Here is a 12,886-nt window from a genome sequence, read left to right as displayed (position 1 = left end):
TGTCCATTGTACATCAGTAGCTCTTCTTCACCCCACGTCAGAAAGTTGTTTTCTATTTGAAGTCAGGCTGCTGCATCTTTTTCCTTTTCCAATGAGCTAGACTTCTTTTTTTTTTTTTTTTTTGGCACACGGGCTTAGTTGCTCCGCGGCATGTGGGATCTTCCTGGAGCTGGGATCGAACCCATGACCTCTGCATTAGCAGGCGGATTCTTAACCACTGCGCCACCTAGGAAGCCCACTAGACTTCTTTTTAAGCCATATTTTCTACTTCTTGGTACTTGCATTTTCTTAATGCATCTAGAATATAAGGTTAGAGCACAAAAAGCTGCTATTGCTATCTTAAAGGGATGAAAACAGTGAACTTTTATTTTTTAACTGAAAGACTGGAGCACAAGAAGCTGCTATTGATACTTCAAAGGAATGAAAGCAGTGAATTTTTTTTTAAACTGATTTTTCCTCCAGTCACACTCCCTGACGTATTTTTAGTGAAATGGCATGTAGTGGGGTTGTTGTGATATACTCTCTACTAGACTTTAATACTGAAATAATTGATCATTTGTTAACATCCAAGAGAAGCAGTATTGTTCAAATTTAACAGTATAAGCCAGTTTATTTTATAAATAACTGAAGCTGTCCTGGGAATGTGACTGGATTAGTACAGTGACTGATAGACTTCTCATAGGTGGGATGTAAATTGAAAGGAGGAGCTGAGTTTCGGTGAGTCAGTCTTGAAATAATTAAATTCTGCATGTGTGGTGGATTTATGTAAGGTTTTCAGAATGGTCTTTTAATAATCTTTCTAAGCAAGGGTTGTCAAAGGATAAATAGGATAGTTTCTCCTTAAGCTTTACTGACATATGTCAGAAGAATGCCAAGAGTCTTAAGAGTTCCTAAATAAGAACTTGTAAAGGGTACATGAGTTTCTGTGCTTGTTGTTTTTTTTTTTTTTTAATCTTTTAATTAAAAAAAATTTTCAGGACTTCTTAGGTGACGCAGTAGTTGAGAATCTGCCTGCCAATGCAGGGAACATGGGTTCAATCCCTGCTCCAGGAAGATCCCACATGCCGCAGAGCAACTAAGCCCATGAGCCACAACTACTGAGCTCATGTGCCGCAACTACTGAAGCCCATGTGCCTAGAGCCCGTGCTCCACAACAAGAGAGGCCACCACAATGAGGAGCCTGCGCACCACAACAAAGAGTAGGCCCGCTCGCCACAACTAGAGAAAGCCCGTCTGCAGCAATGAAGACCCAACACGGCCAATAAAATAAATTAATTAAAAAAAAAAGACAAGCCCCCTCAAAAAAATTTCAATTCCCTCAGTAGCCATAGTTTCCTACTGGCACGCAAAAAACATTTTTTTAAATGTTTGACACCTTGTTAAGAGGTCACTTCTCTCTATAAATGGTAATCTTTGTGTTTGTCTAAACGTATTTTTTTTTTTTTTAAGATTTATTATTTATTTTTTGGCTGCATTGGGTCGTCACTGCTGCACACGGGCTTTCTCTAGCTGCGGCGAGCGGAGGCTACTATCCGCTGTGGTGCGCAGGCTTCTCATTGCGGTGGCCTCCCCTGCTGCAGAGTGCGGGCTTCAGTAGTTGCAGTGCATGGGCTCAGTAGTTGTGGCTCACACACTCTAGAGCGCAGGCTCAGTAGTTGTGGTGCACGGGCTTAGTTGCTCCGCGGCATGTGGGATCTTCCCGGACCAGGGCTCGAACCCACGTCCCCTGGATTGGCAGGCGGATTCTTAACCACTGCGCCACCAAGGAAGCCCCTAAACCTAAACCTGTTGTTTTCAGCACTGTTTTATTTTGAAACAATTGCAAACTTATAGAAAAGTTGTATGAACGCTTTGTTTCTGGACAGTTGGAGGATAAGTTGTTGGCACAATGTCATTCCCTCTCAAGGGCAAGAACATTCTTCAACTTAACCATAAATGACCATCAAAATCAGAAAACTTACATTACCACTATCTAATTCTTAGACCCCAGTAATGTTCTGTATTGCAAAAACTTCAGAATCACAGTTGTATCTAGTTGTCTTATCTCCAACCTGGGACAGTATCACCTTCTTTCCTTGACTTTCAACAACGTTGACTCTTTTGAAGGTTACAGTTATTTTGTAGAATGTCTCTATTTGCGTCTGTCTGGTGTTTCCTTGGGGTTTGATTCAGATTATACACCTTTGTTGAGAATATCACAGAGGTGTTGCACGTATTCTTTGTCACTGCATGATGTCAGTTTGCCCCGTGACTGAGGAGATGCACTTTGATGGCTTGATTGAGGTGGTGTCTGCCAGACTTCTTCCCCTTGCAGTTACTGCTTTTCCTTTGGTATTCATGCTTTTGTGTGGAAGCATATTAAAACTATGTAAACATCTTGTTCTTTTGTTTGTTTGTTTGTTTTTGGGGGGTACGCCAAGTTCAATCATCTGTTTTTATACACATAAACATCTTGTTCTTTATCAGACTTTAAATTCATTTATTTACTTAATTATGTCAGAGCGGGCTCGTGGTTTCCCGGTTTTTTAATGAATTGTCATCTGTTACTGTTATTATTTGTGTTAATGCCCAAATCGTTCCAGGTTTGATCACTGAGACTCCCTTCAAGCTGACTGGTGCGTCCTTTTGCGATGTCTCCCGTCATTCATTGGGCACTTCTTTGCTTTCCCAGCCCATCTTGTCCTTTCCATGCCCCAGCCCTGGAATTAGCCATTTCTCCAGGGAGCTCTGGCTCCTTTTGGGTAAGAATGGTATTTAGAAGTCAAGACCTGGATGCCAGATGTGCTCATTATTGGGAATGTTAATGTTCACAGTCCCCTTCAAGAAAATGTTTTATATATTTTTATAGGAAAATATAAATACATAAAATTTAAATCTTTTACATTTATATACACATCTACATTCAATATTCTTTGAAGTTCAACATTTTGTTGGTTTTATTTATATTTTTATATATTAGAAACCATGAATTCATACCAATACTTGCAGTTTCATTCCAGTACTACAGAGTGTGTTCCGGTTTTCTCCCTTTCTATAGTGTAGCTCCCTTCTTTGACAGAATAAACCTGACTTCCATTTTTCTTGATATATTTGCTTATTTGCTTAGCTTTCTGGTGTGTGACAGCCTCTCATCTCTGACGTCCGTCGTTTCCCTGCACAGATGCCTTCTTCACCCAGTTTGGGCTCCAACACCTTGTTCTGAGCCTACCTTCCATGGGGATGCCCTCTTCACCCCCATTCGGGCTCTGCTACCCCACACTAATGCCCCTTCCACTATGTGGACACCCTCCTCACCATGCTTGGGCTCCGACACCCCCATGCCAGTTGCCCCTCTGGGTGGATGCCCTCCAGCCACACTTGGATTCAGACGCTCCACCTCGGGCCACTCCTCTCCCCATGAGGACCCTTCTCAGAGTGAATCTTTAAATGAAATAAAATGAGTCCCAAGCAGGAAAGTGAAATTAGAGCTGTACCTGACACACTTTGGGGAAATGTGGAACCCCAGAAGCAGAAAGATGGAACAAAATCTTACAGAAAGTCTTACATTTACACAAGATGTGTTAATAGAGGCTGGAAGGCGAAGGAATATCTTCAAAGTTCTGAGCGGAAGTAACAACCTGGAATTTCATATTCAGTAAACTGTCATTTTCAACAGCATTAAGTTTGAGAGATTGAAAGATTCTTACTGAAAGTTCTCAGGAAACATGAAATTGAACACATAAGCAAACAGGATATAAGAAGAAATGGAGAGCAAAATAGTTGGAAAACTTACAGATGAATGTAAGAAACAATTGCTGTATAAAAAACAATCACTGTATAAAACAACATGCCAGTTTGGGGGGGGGGGTTCTAAAAAAATAAGGTCAAAATAATTCCTTCTTAATTGTGATTGATACTGTCTAAGATCCTGCTGTTGTTCAGCCACAGGGCAGAGAAATTAACTTTACACTCTAAGCCAAGTAAGAATGTCTCAGAATGTAAAGGGCAAACCCTAAAAGGATAAAGAGAAAAAAAAAACCAAAAATACCCATATACTTCCAATCCAATAGAGAGAGATAAAGGAGTCTAAAGAAACAGTTAAATTATTAGAAGGTAAGAAAGAAGAAGGAAGCAAAAGAAAATCAGGATAAATAGAAAGAACAAAATAAGATGACATATCCAAATTTATCTGAAGTAACAATAAATGTAAACAGATTAAACTCAAAAGGAAAAGGATAGAAATTGAATTTATAACATAGACTGAGGGTTTACTACTCCTACATAGGCTCTCAGTGAAAGCACTAAGCAGAGTTCTAGTGAGCAAAATTTAACGTGGAAGGAATAAGAATGCAGAAGAAATGTTGAACAAGGAAATGGGTAAAATATAAGCATAAAAAAAGAATGAAACTCAATCATTTTAAACCATATTTTATGTACCACCTATGGTGGAGTTCTGTGGAATGTGTGAAGCAAGCAAGATAAACTCCTTGATTACATAATTGTTTTGCTTTGAAGCTTATCCTTCGGTTCATTAGTTTTCCACCCTGTGGTGCATCATGATTTTTTGTAGACCATCACACTGAGCCCCAAGCTTTCACGATTTCTTTTTGCTTCTCTGGACAAAAACAAAAATCAAACTGCTATATAGCAATTCTCTTTTGATGTACTCTTCTGACTTGTCTCTAGATTTATATTTTAAATCTGCCCAACAAAAATTGCATTTTGTAGCACACACTAGGCAGTTATCTTAATACTCCAGTCTCTTTCAGGTACTACATGAATCATCACTGTTAAAATAAATTTTTCTTTTTGATCTGGGCAGACCAAGAAGAGAAGTTAATATGCAACATGATTGAAACAAAAAGAAACAGGAGTAATGCATACAGCACTTGGCTAGTAATCAATAATAATTTTCACCTATTGACTGTAGAGTCTCAGCCAGGCCACATTTATATCCTTTTAAACACTTACATTTAAGCCAGTCATCCTTCGTTCTCTAGACTGACCTCAGCAGGACCCCTGAAATTATATTCTGTGTGTATATGTATCCCTCCCTCCCTCCCTTCCTTCTTTCCTTCTCTCCATCTTTCCTCCTTCATTCAACAAAGAAATGCTTTTGAGAGCAAAATTCTAAAGGAGGATTACAACCCAGAGAGAAGATACTAGACTAATGTGCTTACTCAAAATGAAGTTTTTGCAGAGTGTGAACAGTGTGGGCAGAAGTGTGTGGACGTGCATTGTCACGCGAGATCACAGCGCCCTTGGATAGCAGTCCTCTGCATTTTATCTGAAGTTTAGGCTTCAGCTCTTCAATAAGCATCTCACTGTAACGAGCACTGTTGATTGTTGAACATTTTCCCTGATAATGTTCCAATACTGGTCCTTGAAAATCCCAGAAAACTGTAAGCATCCATTTTCCAGCTCATGGTTGACTTTTGAACTTTTTCTTGGTCAGCGACTGAGGATATTTCCATTCCATACTCTGCTGGTTGCTCTTAGGCTCATAGTGATGAATCCATGTCTCTCCACCAGTAATGATTCTCTTTAAGAAACTTTCGCCTTCCCTAGAGTATTGGTCCAAATTTTGTTTGCAGGTATCCAAACGCTCTGTTTATGGTCTTCTGTGAGTTGTTTCAGTACCCATCTCGCACAAACTTTTTGAAACCTAAGCCTGTCGTGGATTGCTTCATTTTGAGGTATTAAAGCATCCTCCCTATAGTCCTGATCTTGCTCCATTGGACTTTCACCTGTTGGTCCCCTGAAAGCAGCCTTACGAGGAAGAAGTGAAAACAGCAGTGCATTTGTGGCTTGCAGCAGTTTTTTACGAAATACGAATATGAAAGCTTGTTGACAGATGGACAAGGTATATTGAAAAGCAAGGAGATTATGTCGAAAAATGATGTATTTGTCTTTTCTAAAAGTTAATTAAAGTAAATTCTACAGCCAGAGTGCAGATAATTTTTGACTCACCCTTGTACTATATGATTCCAACTATATGACATTCTGGAAAAGGCAAAACTGTGGAGACAGTAAAAGGATCTGTGGTGGCCAGGGGTTAGAGAGGAGAGAGGGATGAGATGAATGGGCAGAGCAGAGGATTTTTAGGGCCGTGAAGCCATTCTATGTGATACTACAATGGTGTATGCAAGTCGTACGTGTGTCAAAACTCATGGAATGTACAACACCAAGAGTGAACCCTAATATAAACTATAAACTTTGCGTAATAAAGGTATATCAATATAGTTCATGGGTTGTAACAAATATACCACTCTGGTGCTGGATATTGATACTGGGGAAAGGCCAAGAGTATTTGAAACCTCTGTATTCTCTGCTCAATTTTATTGTTCTGAAACAGATCCAAAAAAAAAAAAGGGGGGGGGACAGAGCCCTGTTGGATTAGCCCCACAGGCTCTCGTTTACCAGCTGCAGTTCTCCAATGACTTCCTATTTTATCAATGCTAAGTTAAGTGATAAGTGATCAATAAATACACTTGAATGGAAAAAAAGATGGGAAGTAATCGTATGTATCTCATACAGTTGCCATTAAGATCAATTAAGATACTGCGTGTAAAACATTTAGTTATACAAAATGGGGGAGAAGAGCATTCTAGGCAGAACGGTGTGCTATGCCCCTGAGATCTGAGAAACTCACCACGTTCTAGGACTTGAGGGATGACCAGTAGGATCAGAATAAGGAAAGCGGGGTATGAGATGAAACTGGTGAGACAAGCCGTGTCTAAGTCACGTGGCATCTCATTGGCCCTGATAAGCTTTTATTTTGTTTAAGTGTGAGTGCAATCCATTGAAGAATTTTAAGCAGAGGAATGTGATGTCGCTGTTTACACCTTAAGATCACTTTTGATGCTTTGAGGAGGGTAGCATGGAGAAGAGCAAGGATAGAAACAAATAAACAAGTTTGGAAACTGGTGCAGTAGATAATGGTGGCCTGGACCAGAGGATTAACAATAAAAATGGAGGACTTCCTAGGTGGCACAGTGGTAAAGAGTCCGCCTGCCAATGCAGGGGACACGGGTTCGAGCCCTGCCCTGGGAAGATTCCACATGCCATGGAGCAGCTAAGCCCGTGCGCCACAACTATAAAAAAAAACAAACAAACAAAAATGGAGAGAAATGGATGAACTATGTAGGTAGAATGGATGGGTGGATGGAATTGATGGACTCAAGAATGACTCCTGGGCTTGACTTGAGCAGCCAGGGAGATGAGGGATCACGTATTGCAGGGAAAGGTGAACCAAAGGAAGAGGTTTCGGAGGGAAGTCAGGAGTTTTGTTCTGGATAAATTCACTTTCAGATGTATGTGATTATGTAAGGGAGATGTTAGTCAAGTATTTGGATGTCCTAGTCTGGACCTCAGGCGGGGTCTGGCTACACAGTTGAGGGGCTGGAGGCAGAAGCCAGTTGGTAGTATGTTGGGTTTTTTATTGAGGTATAGTTGATGTACAGTATTATGTAAGTCTCAATTGTACAACATAGTGATTCACAATTTTTAAAGGGTATACTCTGCTTATAGTTATTATCAAATATTGGCTGTATTTCCTGTGCGGTACAATATATCCTTGTAGCTTATTCATTTTATACATGGTAGTTCATACGTCTTAAGATAGGCTGTTACTCCTATCTTGCCTCTCCCCCTTCTGTTGGTAGCGTGTTTGAGTGATTGGGAACCTTAAACTTTTACAGTGCTGTATGTTAATTATATCTCAATAAAACTGGAAGAAAAAAATAAAGTATTAAAAAAAAAGTGAATGGGAGTTGAGGATGAACCAGTGTAGACAAAATGAAAAGTTTGGCTAAGGAGAACATACGCATGGGCCAATAGCTGCAGGGATGTGTGGTTAATGGAAGGTTTGGACCTTTTTAAAGACGAGACAGATTAGAGCATGTTTGCTGATACAGTGAACATGTAGGGTGAGAGAGGCAGTGATTAAGAGGGAGTTAGGATTCTGAGAAAACTTTGCGATGTGTAAGGTGGAGAACACCTGAGGAGGGATGGGCCTGCAGAAGGAGGGAAGGAAGCGATGGTGGGTCCAGATGGCTTTTATAGGTTTTGTGGTGGGAAGATACGAGTGTTAAGAGTAAGAGTGGACCATACAAGGTGGGTACACCGGGCAGGGCTTTCCAGACAGGAATGGGAATACGTGCAAAGGCGCGGAAGCACGAACAGTGTGCCACATTGGAGAAACGACAGTAGGCTCCGCGGATCTGAAATAGAGGGCTGGGAGGTGGGCGGTGCTAGTGATGACAGGTGAGGCTACAGAAGTGGGTAGGAATCAGCTCATGGCAGGTGTTCTGTGGAGTTGTTTCCCTTTGCAATAGAGAACAAATAGAGGTTTTTAAGTCTAGACATAGTTGGACTTTATGTGATTTTAGAAAACTGGAGTAGATCTTGATCTGGGATGGATTGGTGAGAGAGGCCAGTTAGGAAGCTGTTACAGTGATCTGGGCGAGGATCTGAACTAGGTCATTGGAGGCAGAGACAGAAGGGAGAGGAGGGGTTTGAGAGCATTTTTTCAACTTTCCTTGAAAAAGTTTGTTCTATTCTTTTTTTCTTTTCTACCGCTGAGAACCTGTAGATGGAATGGTTTCCTTTAAGTGTTTAACATACACATACTCAATGATAACTGTCCTAAGAAAGTCTTAGGTTTCTCCCCGTCTTTGCCCTCCTTCTGAATGTGATGAGGGTCTTCACATGTGCTGAGAATCCACTGAATCTAGCATGCCAGATCTTGTTTATCTTTCCACTCATTTTAACACAAAAAAATGGTTTAAAATTTCTTACAGTAAGTAGTTTATTTACCAACATATTTTACAGCTTTGCTCTTGTATTGGTTTCGTAGGGCTTCCACAAGAGAGTTCCTCAGAGTCAGTGGCTTAAACAGTAGATTGATTTTCTCACAGTTCTGGAAGTCTGAAGTCTGAGGTGAAGGTGTCAGCAGGGTTGGTTTCTTCTGAGGCCCCTCCCCTTGGCTTGCAGACAGCCACCTTCTCATTGTGTCCTCTTGGGGTCTTCCTCTGTGTGTGCACATATCTGGGTCCAAACCTCCTCCTCTTGTAAGGACACCAGTCACACTGGAGTAGGGCCCACACTCCTGACCTCATTTTAACTTAATTACCTCTTTAAAATACAGTCACATGCTGAGGTCCTGGGGGTTAGGACTTCAGCATATGCATTTGGTGGGGAGGTGAGGGCACAGTACAGCCCATAACCATATTCTCCTGCAGCTGGGTTTAGTTCCCTTCTCTGTAGGAAGTTCCTTAGCAAAGATGTGTGGGAAAGAAACGATGGTCTCTGTACATCTGAAAAATCTCTTCATTTCCTGCAACCTTAAGTAATGTTCCTGAATATAATATTTTAGATTGATAGTTATTTTCCCCTAGCACCTTGAAGATATTCGTACATTCATTTACCCCGTATTTATTGAGCCCCTATATTTTGTCAGGTACTATACTATTTCAGGTGCTCAGACTGCAGTAGTAAGCCGGGCGTATGTGCTCTAGAGGGAGCAAATGAAAGAGCACTGTACAGTTGTATGAACATAAGTTTTCATTTCTCTTAGGTAAACAGCTAGGAGTGGAATTGCTGGGTCACGTGGAAGTGTGTGTGTTTAACTTTATAAGAAACTGCTGAAAGTTTTCCAAAATGGTTGTACCATTTTACATTCTTGCCAGCAAGGTATGAGATTAATTGCTTTTTAAAGGTTTAAAGTTTCTGAATCTTTCTGCATTGTACCTGGGTGAAATATTGTCTAATTCACTAATTTTCTTTTCTGTTGATTCTGTCTAGTCTAGGATTTATCTGCTTCGTTAAGCTGAGGGTTTTTTTTACATGTATATAGATTTTTTTTTTCCATTTCTAGAAATCCCTAATTACTAGAAATTTTTTCCTTAATGATCCAGGTTACTAATTTTTGTTTTATTTCTACCAGTTTAGTAGCATAATTTCTTATTGATTTTTCTGGAAGCTAATTCTCCTCTTTATCTCTTTGAAGACTCTAAATATAATTTGTGTTAAAGTCAGTTTTGGATATGACTCTTATTTTTATTTTCCTTAAATGGAATTAATCTTCTAAATAAATTTGTTAGTTCCTTCTTAACATTTAATTTCTCATATAGTAAAATTCTGGATTGCAGACTCTAAGTAGGAATTTATCTTTCATTCTGTACTCACCCCTTTCTGGCTAGTAATTTTATATTGCCTCCAACTGGGCTTTTGTGGCCAGAGCTCAGAATTGGTTCTTAAATTGGCCACCTTAAGGTCCCTATCCTGGGAGGTTGCAGTGATATTGGAGATACCACAGCATCTAATCACTGGAAAGCTTGGCTTGATCTTGCCATAGGCTGCTTTAGTCTCTCCTACCCCAAAAGGGTCAAACTGTCAGTTACTTATTCTGTTCTGGACTATTAAAAGATAATTTTGGGGAAAAGGTAAAAATATGACTCTCATACAGTTATAAGAATGAACATGCATTAAAGGATTTATTTTACTCTTATGATATAAAGGAACCAGGCAGATGTTATATCCAGTTAAAAGGAAAAATCAAAACAGTACAAATTTATATGGAAAAAAGAATGTTAAGATGAATTGCAGGTAGAGATAAAACTGGTGTTTGGGTGGTGTGGGGGAGTCAGGAGTCAATTAGATCACTACCAGATTAGACAAAATTTACATACCTATCAATTACTATAGTTTACAAATAGTTCCAAAATGGCTTCTAACCAGTGAACAGGGCTAAAATGTGATGACTTGAAAAAGTGCGCTGTTCCCTATTTACAGTAGTCAAGACATGGAAACTACCTGAATGTCCGTCGACAGATGAATGGATAAAGAGGATGTGGTACATATATACAGTGGAATATTACTCAAACGTTTCTCCAAAGAAGACATACAGATGGCCAAGGAGGCGCATGAAAAGATGCTCAACATCACTAATTATTAGAGAAATGCAAAGCAAAACTATAATAAGATATAACCTCATAGCAGTCAGAATGGCCATCCTCAAAAAAAGCTGCAAACAATAAATGCTGGAGAGGGTGTGGAGAAAAGGGAACCCCCCTACACTGTTGGTGGGAATGTAAATTGGTACAACTATGGAGAGTCTTATGGAGGTTCCTTAAAAAACTAAAAATACAACTACCATATGATCCAGCAGTCCCACTCCTGGGTATATATCCAGAGAAAAACATGGTTCAAAAGGATACATGCACCCCAGTGTTCATTGTAGCACTCTTTACAATAGCCAAGACATAGAAGCAACCTAAATGTCCATTACCAGATGAGTGGATAAAGAAGATGTGGCACCTATATACAATGGAATATTACTGAGCCATCAAAGAGAATGGAATAATGCCATTTGCAGCAAAATGGATGGACCTGGAGATTATCATACTAAATGAAGTCAGACAGAGAGAGACAAATATCATATGATATTGCTTATATTTGGAATCTAAAAAAAGAAAAGATACAAATGAACTTATTTACAAAACAGAAAGAGACTCACAGACTTAGAGAATGAATTTAATGGTTCTGGGGGGGGTGGGGGGGGAGGAGGGATAGATGGGAGTTTGGGACTGACATGTACACACTACTATCTTTAAAATAAAATGCCTTTCCATAAAAAAAAAGTCTACAAATAACAAATGCCAGAGAGGGTGTGGAGAAAAGGGAACCCTCCTACACTGTTGATGGGAATGTAAGTTGGTGCAGCCATTATGGAAGACAGTGTGGAGGTTCCTCAGAAAACTAAAAATAGAATTACCATATGATCCAGCAGTCCCACTCCTGGGCATATATCCAGATGAAACTATAATTCAAAAAGATACATGCACCCCTATGTTCATAGCAGCACTATTCATAATAGCAAAGACACGGAAACAACCTAAATGTCCATTGACAATGAATGGATAAAGAAGATGCGGTACATATGTACAATGGAATACTACTTAGCCATAAAAAATGAAATAATGCCACTTACAGAAACATGAATGGGACTAGAGATTATCATACTAAGTGAAGTAAGTCAAAAAGAGAAAGACAAATATCATATGATATCACTTATATGTGGAATGAACCTATCTATGAAACAGAAACAGAATCATGGACATAGAGAATAGACTGGTGGTTTCTGAGGGGGTTGGGGGAGGGGTGGAGTGGGAGATTGGGGTTAGCAGATGTAAGCTTTTATACGTGGAATGGCTAAACAACAAGGTCCTGCTGTATAGCACAGGGAACGATATTCAGTATCCTATGCTATACCATAATGGAAAAGAACTTTTTAAAAGAGGAATGCATATATATGTATAACTGAATCACTTTGCTGTACAGCAGAAACTAACACAACGTTGTAAGTCAACTACAATAAAAATATATGTTGATTAAAAAAAAGAAAAATAAATAAAATGATCCCCTCACCCCACTGCCCCCCCAAAATGTGCTGTAAACAATATATCATTTTCCATTGAATCACTTTTCCTGCAGGACCCAGAACCTTAGCAGACTGTCTACTTGCTTGAGCCTTGCTTATCGCATCATTTCTCTCTTGGTTTTGGTACAGGGAGGTACAGATGTTGTTTTTGAACATGGAGCAGAGTTGTCACTTAAGTGTTAACTTACACCATCTTGAATGTGAATTACATCTTTGTTTTAGTAATAATAATAATATGTAGTATAAAATACGACAAAGCTCTCAAAGCAATCTGATTTGTGAATTGGCCCCAACATGTGATCGTTATACATCTCCTTTCTGCCTCCCTTTTACTTTGAAGCTCAAATAGCTCTTTCTCATATGAACGATATTTTCCTTCTTCTGACTATCGCCCTGGGTTTCTTTTTCTTTTTTTCTTTCTTCCTTCCTTCCTTTCTTCCAAACTGTCCCCTCATTTTTCTCACA

The 12,886-nt window shown here is 39.6% G+C and overlaps 1 protein-coding gene across 3 annotated transcripts in view; it reads left to right on the top strand.

Moving 5' to 3' along the window:
• The window catches only part of MCUB (mitochondrial calcium uniporter dominant negative subunit beta), a 97,083-nt gene that overhangs the window by 59,270 nt on the left and 24,927 nt on the right, over positions 1-12,886 (top strand). The window contains exon 2 of one of the 3 annotated variants that reach the window (XM_057706248.1): positions 9,557-9,672. The exons of the other annotated variants lie outside the window; for them this stretch is intronic. Within the exon in view, the coding sequence (XP_057562231.1) occupies positions 9,640-9,672 (33 nt within the window). The 5' untranslated portion in view covers positions 9,557-9,639. The remainder of the gene's footprint in view (positions 1-9,556; positions 9,673-12,886) is intronic. 3 annotated transcript variants of the gene reach the window in all.

Source organism: Hippopotamus amphibius, chromosome 13 (genome assembly GCF_030028045.1).
Source record: "Hippopotamus amphibius kiboko isolate mHipAmp2 chromosome 13, mHipAmp2.hap2, whole genome shotgun sequence".
NCBI classification, from domain to species: Eukaryota; Metazoa; Chordata; class Mammalia; order Artiodactyla; family Hippopotamidae; genus Hippopotamus; species Hippopotamus amphibius.
The sequence above is the reverse complement of the archived record's forward strand: the minus strand, read 5'-3'. Positions and strand labels throughout refer to the sequence as shown.